General features: G+C 38.3%; 1 protein-coding gene across 1 annotated transcript; it reads right to left on the bottom strand.

Moving 5' to 3' along the window:
• Positions 1-1,625: 1,625 nt before the first annotated feature.
• LOC139947126 (N-acylethanolamine-hydrolyzing acid amidase-like) lies at positions 1,626-18,795 on the bottom strand. Its single transcript, XM_071944976.1, has 9 exons — positions 18,510-18,795; positions 17,992-18,156; positions 16,915-17,041; positions 16,361-16,451; positions 15,212-15,300; positions 13,761-13,939; positions 11,556-11,618; positions 10,529-10,624; positions 1,626-9,632 (listed from the first exon to the last, which is right to left on the bottom strand). The coding sequence occupies exons 1-9, from the start codon at positions 18,752-18,754 to the stop codon at positions 9,557-9,559; spliced, it is 1,131 nt and encodes a 376-aa protein (XP_071801077.1). The 5' UTR covers positions 18,755-18,795; the 3' UTR covers positions 1,626-9,556.
• Positions 18,796-20,323: the final 1,528 nt, after the last annotated feature.

Below are 20,323 nucleotides of genomic sequence, written 5' to 3'. Positions count from 1 at the left end.
TACTTGGATGCCTGAAGATGTAATGAAGTATAAGGAATGCATACCATTGGTTTTTGAAACCGTTCAATGGGGGACTTTTAAAACGCTTGGTGGCACTAGACTTACCAGGTAAAAACCATTGCTCTCGGTAATGCGCGCATGCTCAGAACTACGTAAACAATGGAAATTTACCCGGTAAGTCTGCTGCCACCTAGCGTTCCAAAGTCTCCCATTGTTTTAATCCTATAGGCTAAATTATGTATACACAATAAAAACAACTACCTGTGAAAGCGTTCATTTCAAAATGTGGCATCATCTTTTAGGTACCCCCAACTATACCTGGAGCAAAAATAAATATCCACTCTCTAAATGTATAAATTAGAGTGAAAAACACCACTCTTTACATTTCGAGTTATCCCTCGTATGGCTCTTTAAACATGTGGTGGTTATTTCAATCTTTTAAAAAGGGGTTTCACTCCAGGACAGAGTGAAAAATCACTCAAAAAGATGCAAACTTCAATCTAAAAGAGTGGAAGACCACTCGAAAAAGAGTTGTCCCTCATATGGCTCTTCAAAGAGTACTTGTTCACTCTTTTGAATTTAGAGGGCACACAGGAAGGGTAACCAGTCTGATAAACGGTTACTGATAGAACGCTTCTCATATCATATCGATTCGAATTTCGGGACACACAAACTTATATCACATATAAACTGATTAATCTTTTACATATCCACATTACTTCGAAGTGAAGTGTTTCTCAGAATGCTTTATAGACCTTTATCACGCTGTCACCATCTTGGTCATATTCCATGTTTCCATAATTATAGTAATGAATGCTAACATTCATTGCGCAAACATGGCATCAGACTATTATTTCGTCCAGCCTCAGTTTGGTTACAATGAGTTGAAATGGAGTAAAATCAAGATGACCACACCGTGATGAAGGTCTATACTATCAAAAACTGCTCCTCTGACCAAACTTTTAAAGATAATGATTACCAACTAATTGATTACCAACTGTAGGCCTACACTATAGCCATATAGGACTTTTCCTCTGTGTGTACACATAATACAGTACTATAATAATACGAAAGTGTCAGGTCGCCACACCTTTGTCTTGAAGGGGAAACGGCCCGTATATGGGTGTGCACATAATAATTTCAAAATATTTACAGGTTGGCCAATACAACTTACATAGTTCACAGTTGATAGTCATATTCTTGAAGCTTTTTTGCTTGAAATGCTGTATTATAGTGTTTGAGAATGAAGAAGAACAATTAGTTTTAAGATCGCCAGTCCAAAACAAGAAGTTAAAAAATAGTGAAAAACATCCAAAACCGAAGTAGTTTATTCTGGCAATGTTGAACCATATAGATACCACCATAGTTGAACTACAAACACATGTCCTTTATGCAATATACTGCAATGTCTGAGAAGCAAAATATATTTGCCTCGACTTTGTGACAAAACAAGGACAGTAGCCCTTTCTACAACGTCGCAGCCTCAGGTTTTGCCAACCAAGGTTGAACAAGAATGTTACACAAATATTTAAAAGCAGTGTTCAGTTTGTTAGAAACAAATCAACAAGTCATGAGATGCATTTTCTTTTATTTAAGGGCAGTGGACATTATTGGTAATTGTCAAAGTCTGGCCTTCACAGTTGGTGTATCTCAACATATGCATAAAATAGCAAACCTGTGAAAATTTGAGCTCAATCGGTCATCAAACTTGCGAGATAACAATGAAAAAAAATAACACCCTTGTCACACGAAGTTGTGTGCGTTTAGATGGTTGATTTCGAGACCTCAAGTTCTAAATCTGAGGTCTCGAAATCAAACTCGTGGAAAATTACTTCTTTCTCGAAAACTATGGCACTTCAGAGGGAGCCTTTTCTCAAAATGTTTTATACCATCAACCTCTCCCCATTACTCGTCACCAAGAAAGGTTTTATGCTAACAATTATTTTGAGTAACTACCAATAGTGTCCACTGCTTTTAAAAATTTGCAGAAATGTTCAATGTTGAATTTTGACGCAACATTATGTTTTTAATAACACCATTGAACCGTCCATTCCGATCCAACGAGGTCTATGGACCGATCCAGCCTGTCAATCAAACTGTGCGCGTTCACCCATTTGGACCAATCACAGCAATGATTGTGGTCGGACAAACTCGGTCATGCGTGCGCGTATATTTGGCACGCGCGGCAGAATCATGCAGAATGTCATTGGGAGTGCTCGTACACGTGTCTTGCTCACGTGCGCGGTGGGCGGAGCTTAGTGGAAAGCCGGAACGGTCCATTGCCGATGTGTGTATTGAAATGCGAAAGGTCTGATTAGCTTAATGCATATAAAAGCCTAATTAGTTTGTCTGGAGCCGAAATGCTTAAGGTATAACACATCACTGGTGGTAGGGATAAAAAAAAACACTGCTTAGTTTTGGTCTGAAGGTAACCGATTATTAACTCCTACTAGAACACAAACATTTCCCCTCTGAAATGAAGTCTATTCGAGAAAATGTTTAATGAAAATCTAATAACATTTTCAACAGCAAATATTATGGACAATGTGTTTATATACATGCTGAAAATTGTGCATGGTTTTTCATAATTTTCTACAGCCTCGTACAACCGATTTAGCCCAAATTATTCATAGGTTTGTTAGTTCATTGCATATGGTTGATCACAAACAAAATGAACACTGTCACTGACTATTTTGTCAGTTCTATCAATCATGTTAAAAACCTTTATAGGAAAGCCACACCCATAAGGAGATTTGCAAATTAACATTCGCACATTTTAAGACACAATATTTTCTTCTTCTTCATGAAATGTTTAATGTGCGCATACAATAATCTTGCTATCTTTATCAAGTAAAATTTCTGAATACAGTTTGATAATATTAATAATAATAAAAACAATTAATAACAATAAAAATGGAACTCTATTAAGGCAGCTTTCCTGTTTGATGATCTTGTACATGTGAATAACTATGATGTCTTTGTCATTTTTTAGGCCTATGGTAAAATATGGATACAGTTTCATGATAACCTAACTCCATTCAGGCACTTAGAAAAGTGTTTCTTTGAAGCTTTGCATGGCGCGGATAAAAAGAAAGAAACTATAAATAAATAGTAATCTTACGGGTACAACAATGAGAATGACGTTTCGAACAGATACGCTGCTCGTCTTCGGGAGAATTAAGGCCGTGTCCGAATTGGCGACTTCGGCTACAGCTACGGCTAGGGCGCGCGCGTCTGCTATTCTTCAACACTGACAGACGCGCTAATCTAGCCGTAGCTGTAGCCGAAGTCGCCAATAGACTGTGCAAGTCTCGCGCGCGCCGGAGCGAGAAAACACGACAACTGAATAACTTATTTTTTTTATGAATCAAATCTTCGCTTAATTTTTTTATTAATGCCGAATCTGAACAACAAAAATACCCATTAGAGCTTGTTTAAATTAGTTTGAGCTTTTTAAACAAATACACAATTATCGGTTAAAGTCTATGTATAGACAAAAGTAAAACTCTGGGACAAGGATGTTTGTTTGATCTTAAATGTTTTTAAACCCCTTTTGTAAATCTACGCCCAAATGTGAAACTACGGAAAGCTGGTTTATACGCGGACGCACGATGGTCCGCAAGGGCGTTAGATAAACGCGTGACGCAGTTTAAAGAGGAAGCCGACGCCTACGCGACCAATGAAAAGGCTTTCAACCCCGCGCAACCAAAACAAGCGTCTGCGTAAGTTTCGTGATCGGAGATGGGCACAAATTCTTAATTTTTTACAAATAACCTGACCTGAGGTCAAGTTTTAATATCGGTTTTTCTTCGTTATTATGTTGACTTTATTTTTACTTTTACATATGTTGTTAATTAGTATTACATTTTTAACAACATATGTCATTTTTATGGTTATAAACTATATTAAACTTAAGTAATGGACGAAACAAAAGCTCCCCAACGTAAAACTCCATAAGGTTGGGACCACAATGGGAAGTTCAAATCCGCGCGAGACTTGCACAGTCTATTCGGACACGGCCTAAGACAGTATCATCATCACATAGAGTTATAGACCTTTCTTTGTAAACAAAGGAAAGGTCTATATATAAGAACTAGAGGGCGCACGAGTGATGCTTCGTGCACAAACGCCATCACGGGACCGCAAGATGACAAGCGCGTCATTCTGCACGCGCGTTGAATATGAAATACACGTTTGAGGTTTTTTTTATTGAACGCTCACGCGATGCTGTTTGTTCAACTTAGAAAATGGCCGCACAAACACACGCTGTGAGATAGCTGTTTTGTCAACTTAGAAAATGGCCGCCTGGGCGCATACCGGGGCGCGTATATAGGCCAGTGCGCTCTCTAGTTCTTATATATAACTCTATGCAGTTTTGTCAACTTAGAAAATGGCCGCCTGCGCGCATGCCGGAGCGCGTATATAGGCCAGTGCGCCAGTTCTTATATATAACTCTATGTATCATCATCATCATCATCATCGTTCGTCCTTCCCCTTGGACGGAATAGAAGCAGCTTTCAGTGGTGCCATGTAGCTTTGTCCCTCATACTGTTTAAGACCATACCGGCTCTTTTCAGAGCCAACACGCCCACAAAAGAGATTTACACATGGATGTACCCGCAAGTTTACTATTTATTTATAGTTTCGTCCTTCATTTCTCAATCGCTTAATTAGAATATAGGTTTTCTCGGTCAAATGAGCAGCCAATTTCATTTTCAGGCGCTCGAATTAAAGCTATTTAGCCTCACCGGTTTTTACTGCGTTTCAAATTCAGAATTCGGTCATTCAATTTCGTTTTGAGGCATTCAAGTTCCTATTACACTCATTCTTTTTCATGACACACAATCATCATTCAATTTAGCAAAGCTGGTTCGACTAGAGATTTTGCTGATTTAATCATTTTCAATTTCGTAAAGAGGCAATCAATTTCGCTCACCGAGGATTCAAATAAGTACGACTAAAGAAATACAAATAAACAGATAAACTGTATAAGGCAAACCGTTTCGTACCTTCACAGGTTCAAGATGGAATGCTCCCTTCAAAAAGGTGAAGTCGAGTTGAACAATCAATCTTTCAAAAAATGAAATCTTATTTTCTTTACTTTATGTTTCCAGCAGACTTTACCTTGGGCCCCATATACGGGTTGTTTTCTTCTTTATTTTTTCGGGAGACCTTCAATGGTTAACTGACCAAGACCTGACATTTGAATGTGTTTAAAGGTTTTTTAAAGGTTTTTTTTAAGGGTTTTTCCAGTTGTTGTTTTTTGTAAATATTCACCAACCATCTGTTGGCGTGCCAGACATCTATGCATTCTTATGTTCAAGAGTGCCAAAACATTAACCGCATGCCTTTAACATTCGTAAAAGGAAACAACAAGTTAACCAAGCGTTTTTAAGACTGCATAAATACCAGAATTGACTGCCTCAAAATGAAATTGAATGACTAAACACACGCCGTAAGAACACTCCTGCGAGTTTGAATGCAGCTTCGATGAATTGTTAAATTAAATGATTATTTTGTTAAATCGAATGACGTAAAAATAGATTTGACTAGTCTTAAAATGAAATCGAATCACCCTTTTTTAGTAGCATTCGATTTCGTGCGAAATAGAATAGGCTGGTGGTTGAATTGGCTGCTCATTTTCCTAAATTGACCGAGAAAACCTATATATTTGTGTCTTTGACATTTACATCGATTCAGTTTTTAGGCCTCAGCGATGACTTTGTCGCGCGTCAAGATTTCCATCGCGCGACCAACTATAAACCGGGAAGGGAGGTACACTATTGGTAATTGTCATCAAAGACCAGTGTTCTCACTTGGTGTATCTCAACGTATGCATAAAAACAATAACAAACCTGTAAAAATTTGAGCTCAATTGGTCATCGGAGTTTGGAGAAAATAATGAAAGAAAACGCAAACCTGTTGGGACGAATTTGTGTGCTTTCATAGAGGAATAAAAGTATTTTATTATTTTAGTGAGAAATTCAAAATCTATGCTACTTCAGAGGGAGCCGTTTCACACAATGTTTTATACTATCAACAACTCTCCAATGCTTTTCACCGAGTCAGTTTTTAAGGTAATATTTGTTTTGAGTAATTACCAAACGAATATTCACCATTTCTGAAAACACGTTCTGATTTTAATCAGGTTAACACTTTTACATTATGAAAATTCTATTTACTTAACAAAATTCCAATAAAAATATAAAAATATAATTCTTATCTTTAGTGCTCTTTGAGCCAAATTATGCCATTTATTTATTGAAAGACAGTCACCTTACATTGGTAAACAAAATTATAAGGAAAGTTGATATAAAACAAAACTGCCCACACCGACAAATTGCATTCATATTTTGATCTACTACAATACATCCATGTTTAAAAAAAAAAATTGAGATTACAAAATAAGACACTTCTTATCTTTACTCGAAAAATAAATGTGCCTTTTTTAAGCTGTGCATAAAGTTTTCTTAAGAAGGGAATCAATGTGTGGTGAAGAGTTTTTTCAACTAGTGGTTTAATCCGAACGAGGCCTAGTTCAGTGATAATTTTACCGAAAAGAAGTCGAGGTAAATTATAAAGAAACAGGCCTCGGCGGGTTTAAACCACTAGTTGAAAACCTATTCAACACACTTTGATTCCCATTCACAAATACCCTTTCGGTCAAAAACATCATCACTTTTTGGTAAAAAAGTAAACTAAATGCAAAAATTATAATTGTAAAATGATTTCTTTCAACACAACACCCCTCCAGCTATGAAATGGTAAAGCCCTCCGCCGCCCTCGGGTAAACAACACCTTATAAGGGAATGCTGTGCGCGTCGCGCGTATCGCGTATGATGTGGCACAACTGTTTCAGCCGTTGCTCTCAACCAATAGAAATGAAGAAACTGTCTTAAGAACAGGTGCAAGGTCGCGTGTCACGCCCATGAATTAACACTTTTTACCAGTCATAAACAAAGGTTTATACACACCCACGTGACGCACTCTCCACCAATAGGAATAGCGAAACTGTCTGAGGTATTTATGAATATCAGATTGTGTCTGTAAAAACTACTATCAGAAAAAAAAGACCTGGTTTCGGTCTCCAAAAGCTGAAGGCATCATATTAAAAGTTCTCCACTTATACTGTAGAGTTGAAACCAACAGTTCTTTTCAGAACCACCCCAACTCATTTACAGATGGTCATTACATGTAATTACCGCAAACCTTTCCATAACTCATACTCTACTTAAAACATAATTACATTAATTAGTCTAAAACAAGGAAGGCATAAAAGTGGTATCATTTAAAGGCACTGGACACTTTTGGTAATTAGAAAAAAATAAATGTTGGCATAAGAACTTACTTGGTGAGGAGCAATGAAATGCTGTTGGTAGTTATAAAACATTGTGAGAAACGTCTCCCTTTGAAGTGTAATGTAGTTTTTTGAGAAAGGGGTAGATTCTCGCTCAAATATTAAGAAATGTCAGGCTTTGAAGCCTTTTTCAGGCATCTCAAAAAACACAAATCTAACAAGGGTGTTTTTCTTTTTTTATTCTCTTGCAACTCGATGACAAATTGAGTAAATATTTCAACAAAAGTCAGATTTGTTATTTTATACATACATGTTTTATGGGTTCATCAAATGAGAATCCTTGTATTTAAAATGTACCACAGGTGTCCAGTGCCTTCAGAAACTAATTACATTTTCAAAAAAACTGCATAAGCTTCGGTAGCAAAAACCTCTTCATCAGATGCAATGAAGGGGACATTTATATATAATAAAAGAAATTAATACGGGCGAATAATCCAATAACAACAGGTAGTTATTCATATTTCATAGAGCTGCTTAAACAGAACATATTGCTTGACACATTTCTGCTTAGCAGAAATGAACAGGATACCAGTCACAAATTGTACATGAGACATAGTAGTTTGGCTCGAACCTTATTCTGGTAAGCATCATTTTGTTGTGCTTAGCTTGGTGGACTCCATTGGATCATGCACAGATTAGTAAGGCTGGTGAATGCAACAGGCAGATTAACTGCTCATCCTTTAAGTTTAATGACCAAAGTAGTTCAATATAATAAACACACCTACTCAAAAGTATGATTACTTCTTGTGGCCATAATCAGAAATCCTTTATTGGCGCTTTCCCTCTCCTCATCGGATTGTTTTAAAATTTCAAAATTGCATCCAATCACGTAACGTAGTTTTCGACACATAACGCACTCGGAAACAACAAAACAAATCGGGGGGGTTGTTGCTTCTCAGAGCAGAGCTGCCAACATAAGCATCTTGCAATCAGGGAGATTTTGTCCATGATTCAGGGAGATATTTAGAATTACATTCAACATTATAGGGACAAATTGCATCCAATCACGTAATGTAATGTTCGACACATAACGCACTCGGAAACAACAAAACAAATTGGGGGGTTGTTGCTTCTCAGAGCAGAGCTGCCAACATAAGCATCTTGCAATCAGGGAGATTTTGTCCATGATTCAGGGAAATATTTAGAATTACATTCAACATTATAGGGACAAATTGCATCCAATCACGTAATGTAATGTTCGACACATAACACACTCGGAAACAACAAAACAAATTTGGGAGTTGTTGTTTCCCAGAGCAGAACTGCCAACATAAGCATCTTGCAATCAGGGAGATTTTGTCCATGATTCAGGGAGATATTTAGAATTACATTCAACATTATAGGGACAAATTGCATCCAATCACGTAATGTAATGTTCGACACATAACGCACTCGGAAACAACAAAACAAATTGGGGAGTTGTTGTTTCCCAGAGCAGAACTGCCAACATAAGCATCTTGCAATCAGGGAGATTTTGTCCATGATTCAGGGAGATATTTAGAATTACATTCAACATTATAGGGACAAATTGCATTCAATCACGTAATGTAATGTTCGACACATAACGCACTTGGAAACAACAAAACAAATTGGGGAGTTGTTGTTTCCCAGAGCGAGCTGCCAACATAAGCATCTTGCAATCAGGGAGATTTTGTCCATGATTCAGGGAGATATTATTTAGAATTACATTCAACATAATAGGGACAATGTTTCTTCAAAGACACTGTACACTATTGGTAATTGTCAAAGACCAGTGTTCTCACTTAATGTATCTCAACATATGCAAAAAGTAGCAAACCTGTGAAAATTTGGGCTCAATTGGTCATCGAAGTTGTGAGAAAAGGATGAAAGAAAAAGCACCCTTGTTGGACAAATTTGTGTGCTTTCAGCTAGGAATAAAATACTTTTAGCTAGAAGTCTTTTAAGATGTTAGTGAGAAATTACCTCTTTCTCAAAAACTATGTTACTTCAGAGGGAGCCGTTTCTCACAATGTTTTATACAAGTTACCAAGTCAGTGTTTAAGTTAATATTTGTTTTGAGTAATTACCAAACGTGTACCATCCCTTTATCAGGGAGATTTTTAAATGCGTTCATCAGAACATGAGAAGATTTGTTGATTTTCAGGGAAGTTTCTGCAGAATCAGGAAGAGATGGCAGCTCTGCCGAGGGCTTGTAGGTGATGTCTAGTATCTGTCTACTTACTTACAATGGCGGTAGTAGGAGACGAAACTACCAGGGTGGGCTGCACTCATCAGCGTGGTGTATATAGTGTTTCTGCAATTCAAATAATTAAGAGAGACTTACGGTCATATTTTAATTTAAAAAAACATAAGTTAGGTAAGAGTAGCCTCAGCTTATAAGCCCTGCAGCCGATTTCACGAAACGCTTGGATTAATCCTATCACAAGTTAAGACGAGTATCCCATCCCGTCCAAACTTAGGATGGGTTCAATGCGTCTTTTTTTTTTTTTTTTTACCACACACAAAGAAAAGTGACATGATTAAGGAAGACATAAGTACAATAGGAATTTGTGTGAGGATGGAGGTCTACAAGAGGTCCTACATCTTCTACATCTGTCCTACATCAGATAGGGAACTTAGCTAGTCCCAAGCCCTAACATTAGTCCTAAGTTAGAAAGAGTTTGGTGAAGTCAACGGCTTAGTTATTGTCCAACACCAGTATTCTCACAATGTGCTGTGTAATGTACATAAAAACCCCATCAGTGCACTTATCATAAAGAGAAGGGGTTCTCCCAAGTGTTCCTGGTTTGATTGGCTGTATATTGCGCCACACAGCACCTTGTAAAACATTGCATGGTGCTACGTATAATGAGTGGCTCTCATAATTCAAATGCACACTGTATAAGAAACCAGCCGTCGATTTCACAAAACTCTTCCTAACTTAAGACTAGTCTTAGGACTTAGGACGAGTCCCAACTCTACACTGTAGCATGCAGACCTTAAGATTAATCCTAAGTTAGGACGGGTTACTCGTCCTAACTCGAGATAAGACAAGTCTTAACTCTTTGTGAAATCGACGGCAGTGTTATTATTATCAAGGCACTTGATGGTATCCTCATTGAGGTCTCGGAGTCCCTTCTCGCCCTTTGGTAGTCTGAAACCAGTATTATTATTATTAAAATTATTAGTATTATAAAAGGCTAGACTTACCTATTGCACACTAGAGGGATAGATAACACCTCAAGAAGGTGACTCAGGTCGATGACCTTTGAACCCGTGGCATTCATGGCTTTGTTTCCTGGATCCCTGTGACAGTCAAATGATTAAAAAGCGATTGAGGAGATTTAAACGTACAGTCATAGATATGTTTTTGTCAACGTAATAACAAAAAATGCTGGTTTACATATGACTGCTCTTCTTTTGTTTGATCTCTGGACCAAGGTGAAGATTAGGTTTGACTTGTACTTAAAGGCAGTGGACACTATTGGTAGTTACTCAAATTAATTATTAGCATAAAACCTTTCTTGGTGACGAGTAATGGAGAGAGGTTGTATAAACGTTGTGAGAAACGGCTCCCTCTGAAGTGGCATAGTTTTCGAGAAAGAAGTAATTTTCCACAAATTTGATTTTGAGACCTCAGATTTAGAACTTGAGGTCTCGAAATCAACCATCTAAACACACAACTTTGTGTGACAAGGGTGTTGTCTTCTTTCATTATTATCTCGCAACTTTGATGACCGATTGAGCTCAAATTTTCACAGGTTAGTTATTTTATGCATTTGTTGAGGTACACCAACTGTGAAGGCTAGTCTTTGACAATTACCAATAGTGTCCACTGCCTTTAAGTGACTTCAAGGCACTTGATGATATCCTCATCGAGGTCACTGAGTCCCTGCTCGCCCTTTCGTAGTCTGAAGTCAGGGCAGTCATGAATGATGTGGTTGATGGGCTGTGGTTTGTGGGCTGCCACACTGGCACAAATTTCAGCTGGTAGCTTCGGTGCTGTGATAGGAATGGCACGTTTTAAGGTCCCAGCCAGTTCTAAGGCGAGAACATTTCACATTACTGCAAAGCTCCACTAAAGAAAAAGACGCCAGAAAAATACATCCCTAACTCACACCTGTTTTATCTCCAATGTATTCCTTAGTCAAGTCCGGAGCTATGTCTGTAGCTTACAAAAGAGCCTTTGCGTTATGGCTACATACTCTTACATTCATTAGAGGAAAAAGGATCTTACCTTCGATCGTCTTTTTCTGGGGGTGCCATCCAATGATCGTAGTTGGTTTCCAGTAAAAACCACCTAAACCGAATAAAATAAATCCAATAAATAAGTATTAACAAATAAGTAAGTTTACCTCAAAAAATAAACAATAAGTGATTAAAATTAATAAATAAATAAAGAACAAATAAATAAATAGGCCTAATTTACTTAAACTGAACACACCTATATTACAATAGAATTTTGGTTACTGAAGGTATTGTATTTTTCCTACGATATACAGTTTGATTTCCAAAAATCTATTGCCCCTGGAATAATCAGAAACACTAATTAAATAACCTGAAAGTCTTTAAAAGCCTATCACATATACATGATGAAGTCAGCCTGTAAAATAATATAAATAATTGTCTTTTTTTATGACACAAAAAAACAATAGGCCTAATTGTTAGAATAAACGCCCAAATTTTTGCAGATAAAACTAGTTCTGACAGAAAAAGTTTAACAACTTGTACAACAGCTATTACGATTACATCTGGCATACTATAAAACTGCATTTCTATTTGAAATCCAATTTTTAAAACATAAGCATTCTAAAGAACTTTAATTGTAAGGAAAATGAACCTCTCCCCAAGAGTTAAAGCCATTGGACCTTTTTGGTACAGAAGAAGAAAAAAAAAGTTCACCGATTTACAAATAATTTACAGGGTTTACAGAAGGTAATGGTGAAAGACTTGAAATATTAGTCCATGAAATGCTTTACTTTTTGAGAAAACGGCAAAACAATATAAATTCTTGTTAGCGAGAATTACGGATTTGTTATAAACACATGTCATGACACGGCGAAACGCGCGAAAACAGGAGTGGGTTTTCCCGTTATTTTCTCCCGACTCCGATGTCCGATTGAGCCTAAATTTCCACAGGATTGTTATTTTATATATAAGTTGTGATACACGAAGTGTGGGACTTGGAAAATACTGTTTACCGAAAGTGTCCAATGGCTTTAAGCAACTGAATAGCAATATCTACCTTACCTTACCTTTCACAAAAAGGTTCAAGGTACTAGGATTTGTGCATTATATATAAAACAATGTTAAACTGAGTAGGGTAGATAAGCTTTCGATCCAAACTGGACCTTCTCCAGATACAGAAACCAAAACATATCAATTTATAGCAAAAAGAGGAGCAATGTTTTTAAATTTTTTTTTTTATGCAAGTCGCGAGACACAAAAGGCCTGAAGGCCACTTCAAGGTGTGGGCTACAATTATTTTATTCCAGAGGCCGTTGCCACCCACTCCTAGGGCTGAAACAGGGTTACCCCTTTTACAGTCCATACGGATGTAGGCATGGGTATCATCAATCGGAAGCCTGGCTGGTTGAGCAGAAAGCACTACCTCCCCAATTTTACGTAGCAAGTGTCACGGCCGGGATTTGAACCTCCACTCTGCTGATCAAACACCAGAACTTGAATCCTGTGCTGTTAACCGCTCAGCCATGACACGCCACAGAAAAAAGCAGGAAAGTTATAGCCACAGAAAAAAGCAGGAAAGTTATAGCCAATAAAAGTTACCAATTTACAATATATTGTTTATAATCAATTATTGATGTGTACCACCATAGTGTAATTATGAGAAAATGCAGACAAATGTGTAGTGCGGCCAAAGTTAAGATTAGGTAGAGAGGCCATCAGATGCCTTCCATTACTACCTGTAAAAAAGGCTTAAGGGCAGTGGACACTATTGGTAATATCAAAATAATTGTTTTGCATAAAAACTTACTTGTTAATGGTCAATGGAGAGTGGTCAGTACGAATATCACATCAATAGCAATTCTGAAGTAACGTAGTTTTCAAGAAAGAAGTAATTTTCCAAGAATTTGATTTCTAGACTTCAGAATTAAATGAAATCAAGCATCTGAAAGCACACAACTTCGTTCTTCCATTATTATTTTGCAACTTCAACGACCAAAGTTAAAATTTTCACAGCTTTGTTATTTTGTGCATATGTTGAGATACACCAAGTGAGAAGACTAGTCTTTGACAATTACCAATAGTGTCCAGTGTATTTAACGTGGCAGTAGAGTGACAGAGAAATAGGCCTGGTTCCAGGGATGAGGCAAAGCCATGCCCATGCTGATGAACATTTATCACTTGTTCAACCTTATTTTTAAATGGCCAGCTATATAACAGGCAACGCATTTTTAAAAATGTTTTCACAAGCACTGACCTTCCCTCTGTTGAGTTGAGCTTCCAGACGTCGACTGCTTTCAATCGTCCTTTGGTGACAACTGCGCCCTCTTCTGGTTGCATGCCACCTATAATGAAATAGTTTGGTGCTGTCTGAGGAACGTTCGCAAGACGTTGCAGGGCAGGTTCAAAGGATACAGTGTCTTTACGTGATAGGACCTACAAACAAATTTAGAGAAAATCTAATCCCTAAGAATGCCATTTGATTGGACGGGAGCTTAAAAGTAATTTCCAAAGGAAAGCAGTGCTTCCTAGGTCAAAATTCCAGCTGAACCCAGTTAACTGGGGTCAACTGGTTCAACTGGAAAGTTCCAAACTCATACTTTTTTCATATTAACCAAGTAGTTTGGACTAGGTTTAACTAGTTTATCAACTTGTTTTCAACTAGTTCCAGATAAACCCAGTTTTAATAACTAGGTTCAACTGGAATTTTTACCCAGGGTAGCCTGAACATCTTGGAGGTCACCTTCAAGGCTTATGAGTAATGCCAGGTACTGACCTTGCCCAACTGCCAGATGCACCTTTGACCTTGCACAAATCCCACTGATTGAGATTATACACACAAAAATCAACTACGTGCAATTATTATACATTCATAAACACCTCAGACAGTTTCTTCATTCCTATTGGTCGAGAGCAACAGCTGAAACAGTTGTGCCACATCACCCGATACGCGCAACGCCCACAGCATTTTCTTATAAGGAGTTGTTTACCCGAGGGCGGCGGAGGGCTTTACCATTTCATAGCTGGAGGGGTGTTGTGTTGAAAGAAATCATTTAACAATTCTAATGTTTGCATTTAGTTTACTTTTTGACCAAAAAGTGATGGAATGTTTTTGACCGAAAAAGTATTTATGAATGGGAATCAAAGTGTGTTGAATCGGTTTTCAACTAGTGGTTTGAACCCGTCGAGGCCTGGTTCTGTATAATTTACCTCAACTTCGTCTCGGTAAAATTATCAAGAACCAGGCCTCGTTGGGATTAATACACTAGTTGAAAACCTCTTCACCACACATTGATTCCCTTAGTTAATGCTGGTGTAGCTGGCAAACTACGTCACTTCAGGGCAGACCAATCATAACACAGAAATTGACAGCTTAAGTCACTGCAACTTTATCCACTGAAACCATTGGGTATGTAAATAAGACCACAGTCCAATTCCATGGCTCTGCTTATCGTAAGCAAAGAGTTGGTGCTGGCGCTTGCCACAGCAGAGAATTCTGCGCTTATGTCAAGCGTATTTCACAGGAAAGCGGGGAATTTGTGTACCTGTGAGGGCAGAGATGGTTTTTGTAATTCATTTAGCTTAGTGCGCTACTATGGCAGCTCCGGCTGTATATTTCCCAGGGAGCTGAGATGGTTTAAGGAATGAAACAAACGGCTCAGTGGATAACCAGGGGTAATAATGTTGGAACAGCTTATAAACACTTACATCTCTGATCTGGAACGAGGTGAAGACAGTTCTATCATTGATTAGCGCTTTGAAAATCTGTATGATGTCCTCAACCAGAGTCCCTTGATCTGCAAAATTCACACAGAGACTTACCTCGTGAAATTCAGTTTGATCATAAATAAAAACTTTAAAACCCTGAAAGTGAGGTCCGCTGTTAGGCTGGCATATTTTTGTATTTCCATTTTCTTAAACATAATGCACACATTGGTAAGTACGTATGTATGTATTGATATCCTAAACTGGACCATACCACACGTCCCAGAGGGTCAACAGGGATTCATTGATTTGGTTAGGAGGGGGCAGGACAATTCTCAATTGTGATCAAAAACTGTATGTTTATTGCCAATCTTGTCGAGGGTGTTATGGTCACAAGTGAACCAACCAAAATGCATTTCCAAGACTAAAACACTACGAAAAAGCTCCACTAAATAAAGAGGCCGTATAATAGTGCATCCTTTTGTCTTGATCAACTCACACCTGTTATCTCCATGTGATCCCTTGTCCAAACAGTGGACTCTTAATCTAATTGGATCAAGAACAAGCTGCTAATGTAGGGTCAAAGATTGGTAAAAACTATAAATGACAATTTTTTTTATAAAAAGGACTCACTTCGAAGATGGTTTGGATCACTTCGACCCCAAGACATTTGAATCTGAGAAACGATTCCATGTATGAATTGTTTCTGAGATTTCAGAGGGTTGGTGCCCATAGGCGAATGCCTGCAACCAGCTTTGAGGTGGGTCCTTGCTGATATGACCTCGCTCAATGGATTTATATTCGAATACAACAACAGCTTTTGCAGGTGACTTGTATTGTCTCGTTCTTATAAGAAACAAATTATGGATAAATGAACTTTTTAGTGAAAAATACCAACCTAAGGCCGTATCCGAAACGACGACTTTGGCTACAACTACGGCTAGATCGCACGCGTCTGCCTATTCTTCAACACTGGAAGACGCGCTGATCTAGACGTAGCTGTAGCCGAAGTCGTCGTTTCGGACACACTCTATGGCTCTACCTTTAAGAGCTCACTTGTGATTATGAGTATTTCTTTGTATGATCATGGCATCCTTCAAATCTATTTTCAGATGTTTTTTTTGTTGTTACCCAAAATCAATATTGACTTACTTCTCTGGTTGAAGGACACTGTAAATGCATTAGGCCTTTGTCCCGTGAAGGTCCCTGTTTGACCTAAAAATGTTGTTGATGTGTACAAAGTCTGCCGATAAAAGAAAGAAAAACAATCAACAGTAGATACCTTAGATTGAGTGATTAAAAACAGTAGGCCTACTGCAGGGCTTGTAGCGCAAAACCTTTACTGAACCAGACAAGTTGTTAGACGACCGGGAATAAGCAAGGTGTTATTATTACATTAGTTAAAAACACAAGACCACCCTGAACTTGTACTAGAGGTTAATTTACTGGCCCGAAACTAAAATCACTGACCTGCCGTTGATTTCACCAAACTCTTTCTACCCTAGGACTAATCTTAGGACTTAGGACGAGTTGAGTTCCGTACCAAAATACATAGGAAGCATTGAACCTATCCCAAGTTGGGACGGGTTACTCGTCAGAACTCGAGTTAGGATTAATCCTAGAGTTTCGTGAAATCAGCTGCTGTGGCCCTGGGGTCCAATGTTATTTTCAAGCCCTTCGTAGATGTTTTTTTTGCTAAAACTCACCTTCCCGTTGCTCTGGAAGTCCACTATTACACTCAAGTTTCTGAGCGTTGGCGAGTTTGAGTAGTCCATATTGCGTCCATGCCAGATACTCCCCTGACTGTCCTGTGCTACGATGCTGGTACATCCTCTATAATTATATAGAACATAAATTATGTTCAATATTTTATGACCAAAGTTAAAATCCAAGTCAGGAATTTCAGTTTTGAGAGGGCTAGGCCATTTTAATTCTGCAACAGTGCAATTAGGCCTACCTAATAATGATTCACGGTTTTTAGAAAAAACATCTCCAACATCAGTCGTTTCCACTGGTTTTTTCCTGGCTTAAAGGAACATTACAAAACAGTTACTGGCAGTGTGTAAGCACTTGATGTAATCCACCATATACATAAACTGACAAACCTGCAGATGTTTGAGATTGATTGGCCATCTGGGTCACATGAAAATAGTGAAAAACCGATTACACATTTTGCAATGCATCGATGCCCCCCAAAAAATGAATTGAACGCTCACTGAGCGATAAACTCCAAACGCAAAGTTAGATCATTTATTTCTCATCAATTATGACATTTCATTTGAGACAGAAATATTTCAATGGATTGTTTTCTACTATCATCATCATTAGACCGTGTAAGTTTTATGTAAATCTGTGATCTTCACGATTTCTGTTTCTTACTAATTCTGTAACGTTTCTTTAAACAAACAACTTTTAGTTTGCAATTTATACTGAATAAAATTGACAGCCTTGGCCAGCTGGGTATTTTATCTTCTTCTTATTTGTTTGTTTAAAAAATAACAAAGACAACTGAATTTTATTTTATGATAATTCTTTTGACACACCCACAATTTCAGGGGACAAATAATTGTTTTATAACGTTTACAATGGGAGACTTTTGGGATGCTTGGTGGCAGCAGACTTACCAGGTAAAGTCCATTGTTCTCAGTAATGTGCGCATGCTAAGAACTATACGTAAACAGTTGAAATTTACCTTGTAAGTCTGCTGCCACCTAGCATTCCAAAGTCTCCCATTCTAAATGGCCACTTAGTCTTAGAAGGATTTCTCTCTTACTAATACTTACACTGAGACATCGTAGAAGATATTAACAAAGACCATTTCTCCAACTTTGAGTTTGAAGTGCTTGGCGATTCCTCTGATCTCACCCGCATAGGGTGATGGTAGATACTTCTCAATCTCCTCTCCAATGACTTCAATCAGGGCAGCTGTCTCGTTTGAAGAAAATTTACTGAAGGAACAAAATGATGCATGTTTTACAGTGCGTAATAAGCCATCAGCGGACTGCACTCAGTAACCAAGGAAGAAGAAGATCTTATAGGCCCAATATTCTGAAATCAAACACTTCTGGGATTCAAATTGTAGGTGATAAATTGATAAACGGTACTATATAACCACGTTATGTGAAGTAAAACTATTATTATGATGAAATGTTTTCAAAAAGCACACGATCGCTCACGTGACGGGGGAGCCTTTATATATAGTTTCTATAAATTCTAGTACTAGTAGGAGAAGAACATTCAGTCAATCTATCAAGAAATAAACCACAAGCAGCAACAAAATCATTGAACTTAATAATTATACCTCAACATCGACTCAACGGTTTTGCGGTAGAGTTCTGCATCCCAGTGTTTGAGGATGGGTTGCCATCGGTCCTCTTCTGGCAGATCGAGGTTCAAAACATATCTTGGCAACTTCTGCAGGCCGTCACTCTGAAAACCACCGGAACTGGTGAAGGTGGTAGCAGCAACAGATATGAGGTAAACAATACCTAGAAAAACACACAACATTCGCGACATTTTGTTGGTTTTTACCGTAGTCATGTACATGTTACATCACAGAGGATCACCACGGCCGTCTAGTTTCCTTGCCTTGTTGTGATTGTTTTTGTCGCACTCCACTGTCACGTGATACTAGGGAGCATGTCAGGTGACTTGGAAATAATTAGCCTTGTGGACAAGTCGTTTATGTCTGACGCGGTGGTGTGAAACGGCTTTAGATCTCTTGTAATCACGAAAGTATACCTTTTTCCAGTGCTTCGAAGTGAAATATTATGTTTTTTCTCAAATGCAGTTAACCATCCAAAGCTGCTGTACGTACTGTCATTATTAGGCCTATAGTCCATTTCCTGACTACCTCCATGTGAGAACTTACGGCGATAGCGATAGTAAGTTTGGTTGAATAACTTTGTTAATCGATAGGGGGCGCCGTTGCGCTTTAACGGTAGTCGCACTGATACAAAAAGGCATAACTTTTGGGGTGGACATAGCCCCACTTGTGTGGCCAAGAATCAGCTATCCTTGGCCACACAAGTGGGGCTAGGGTGGACACTATTGGTAATTACTCCAAATAATTACCAACATCAAACCTTGCTTGGTAACGAGTAATGGGGAGAGGTCGGTAGTGTAAAACATTGTGAGAAACGGCTCCCTCTGAAGAAGTAATGGTTTTCGAGAATGAAGTAATTTTCCACGAATTTTATTTCGAGACCTCAGATTGAGGTCTCGAAATCAAGTATCTGAAAGCAAACAATTTCGTGTGACAAGGGTGTTTTTTCTTTCATTCTATCTCGCAACTTCGATACCGATTGAGCTCAAATTTTCACAATGAAATTTTATGCATAATTGTGTTGAGATACAGCAAGTGAGAAGACTGGTTTGACAATTACCAATAGTGTCGATCGAGTGTAGAATTTAGTCTCAATCTCGTCTTTTTTCCTTGTATGTAAATACTTTGTACGCATAATAACAAAATGTTCACTGGGATACGTAATAACCGTCAGCTCTTCCTTCAGCTCTTCCTATGTTTGTGGCAATTTTGCTACTTGAGCAAAATATATTGATTGCCAAGTTCACCTTTTTTTTATCTATGAATCCTAGCAAGTTTTAAGCAGACGATGGTATCGCTGTATGAGCCATGCAACACGTGAGCTATCACGCACCTGCGCCCTCTGCCGGCAAGGCCTAGGCATTAACAATTCAAGATGGCGACTAAAAAAAGTACGAGAAAAGGTAAGAACATTTTTTATTAAAATTGTTATACTTGTATCAGTCTATTTAAATTTAAAAAGTGTTAAACTTAGAGTGTATGTAGTCAAGCTGTTATTGGGACAAATTTTATCCGTAAAAGTTTGGTTAAAAAAGTCTAAAACTTACCATTTCTGACACGTTCTCCGCTTGCATGGCTGCATGGGGGGGGGAAACAGTCATGCGGCCCGCCATGGCCAGCGCGCGGCCGTTGTTGCAGTGCAGTACGACGTAAAGTTTTCCTCCTGAAACTTCCGCGGGGAAAGTTGACAAGGAGGTCTAGGGAGCGTGTGTGTGTCGATAAAAATAAAAGGCTTAGAGGATAACTTGGAAAAGTTTCCGTATGGCACCACCACTTTTTCATTCGATATG

Source organism: Asterias amurensis, chromosome 14 (assembly GCF_032118995.1).
Source record: "Asterias amurensis chromosome 14, ASM3211899v1".
Lineage (NCBI taxonomy): Eukaryota > Metazoa > Echinodermata > Asteroidea > Forcipulatida > Asteriidae > Asterias > Asterias amurensis.
Note: the sequence above shows the minus strand (reverse complement) of the source record. Positions and strands in the feature narration are given on the sequence as shown.

Coding starts and splice junctions, on each gene's coding strand:
- LOC139947126 (XM_071944976.1), bottom strand. CDS start 18,754: ATGTACATGACTACGGTAAAAACCAACAAAATGTCGCGAATGTTGTGT. Junction 13,940..15,211: donor CCTCGTTCCAGATCAGAGAT/GTAAGTGTTTAT, acceptor ATTTGTTTGTAG/GTCCTATCACGTAAAGACAC. Junction 9,633..10,528: donor ATCCCTCTAGTGTGCAATAG/GTAAGTCTAGCC, acceptor TTTGAATTGCAG/AAACACTATATACACCACGC.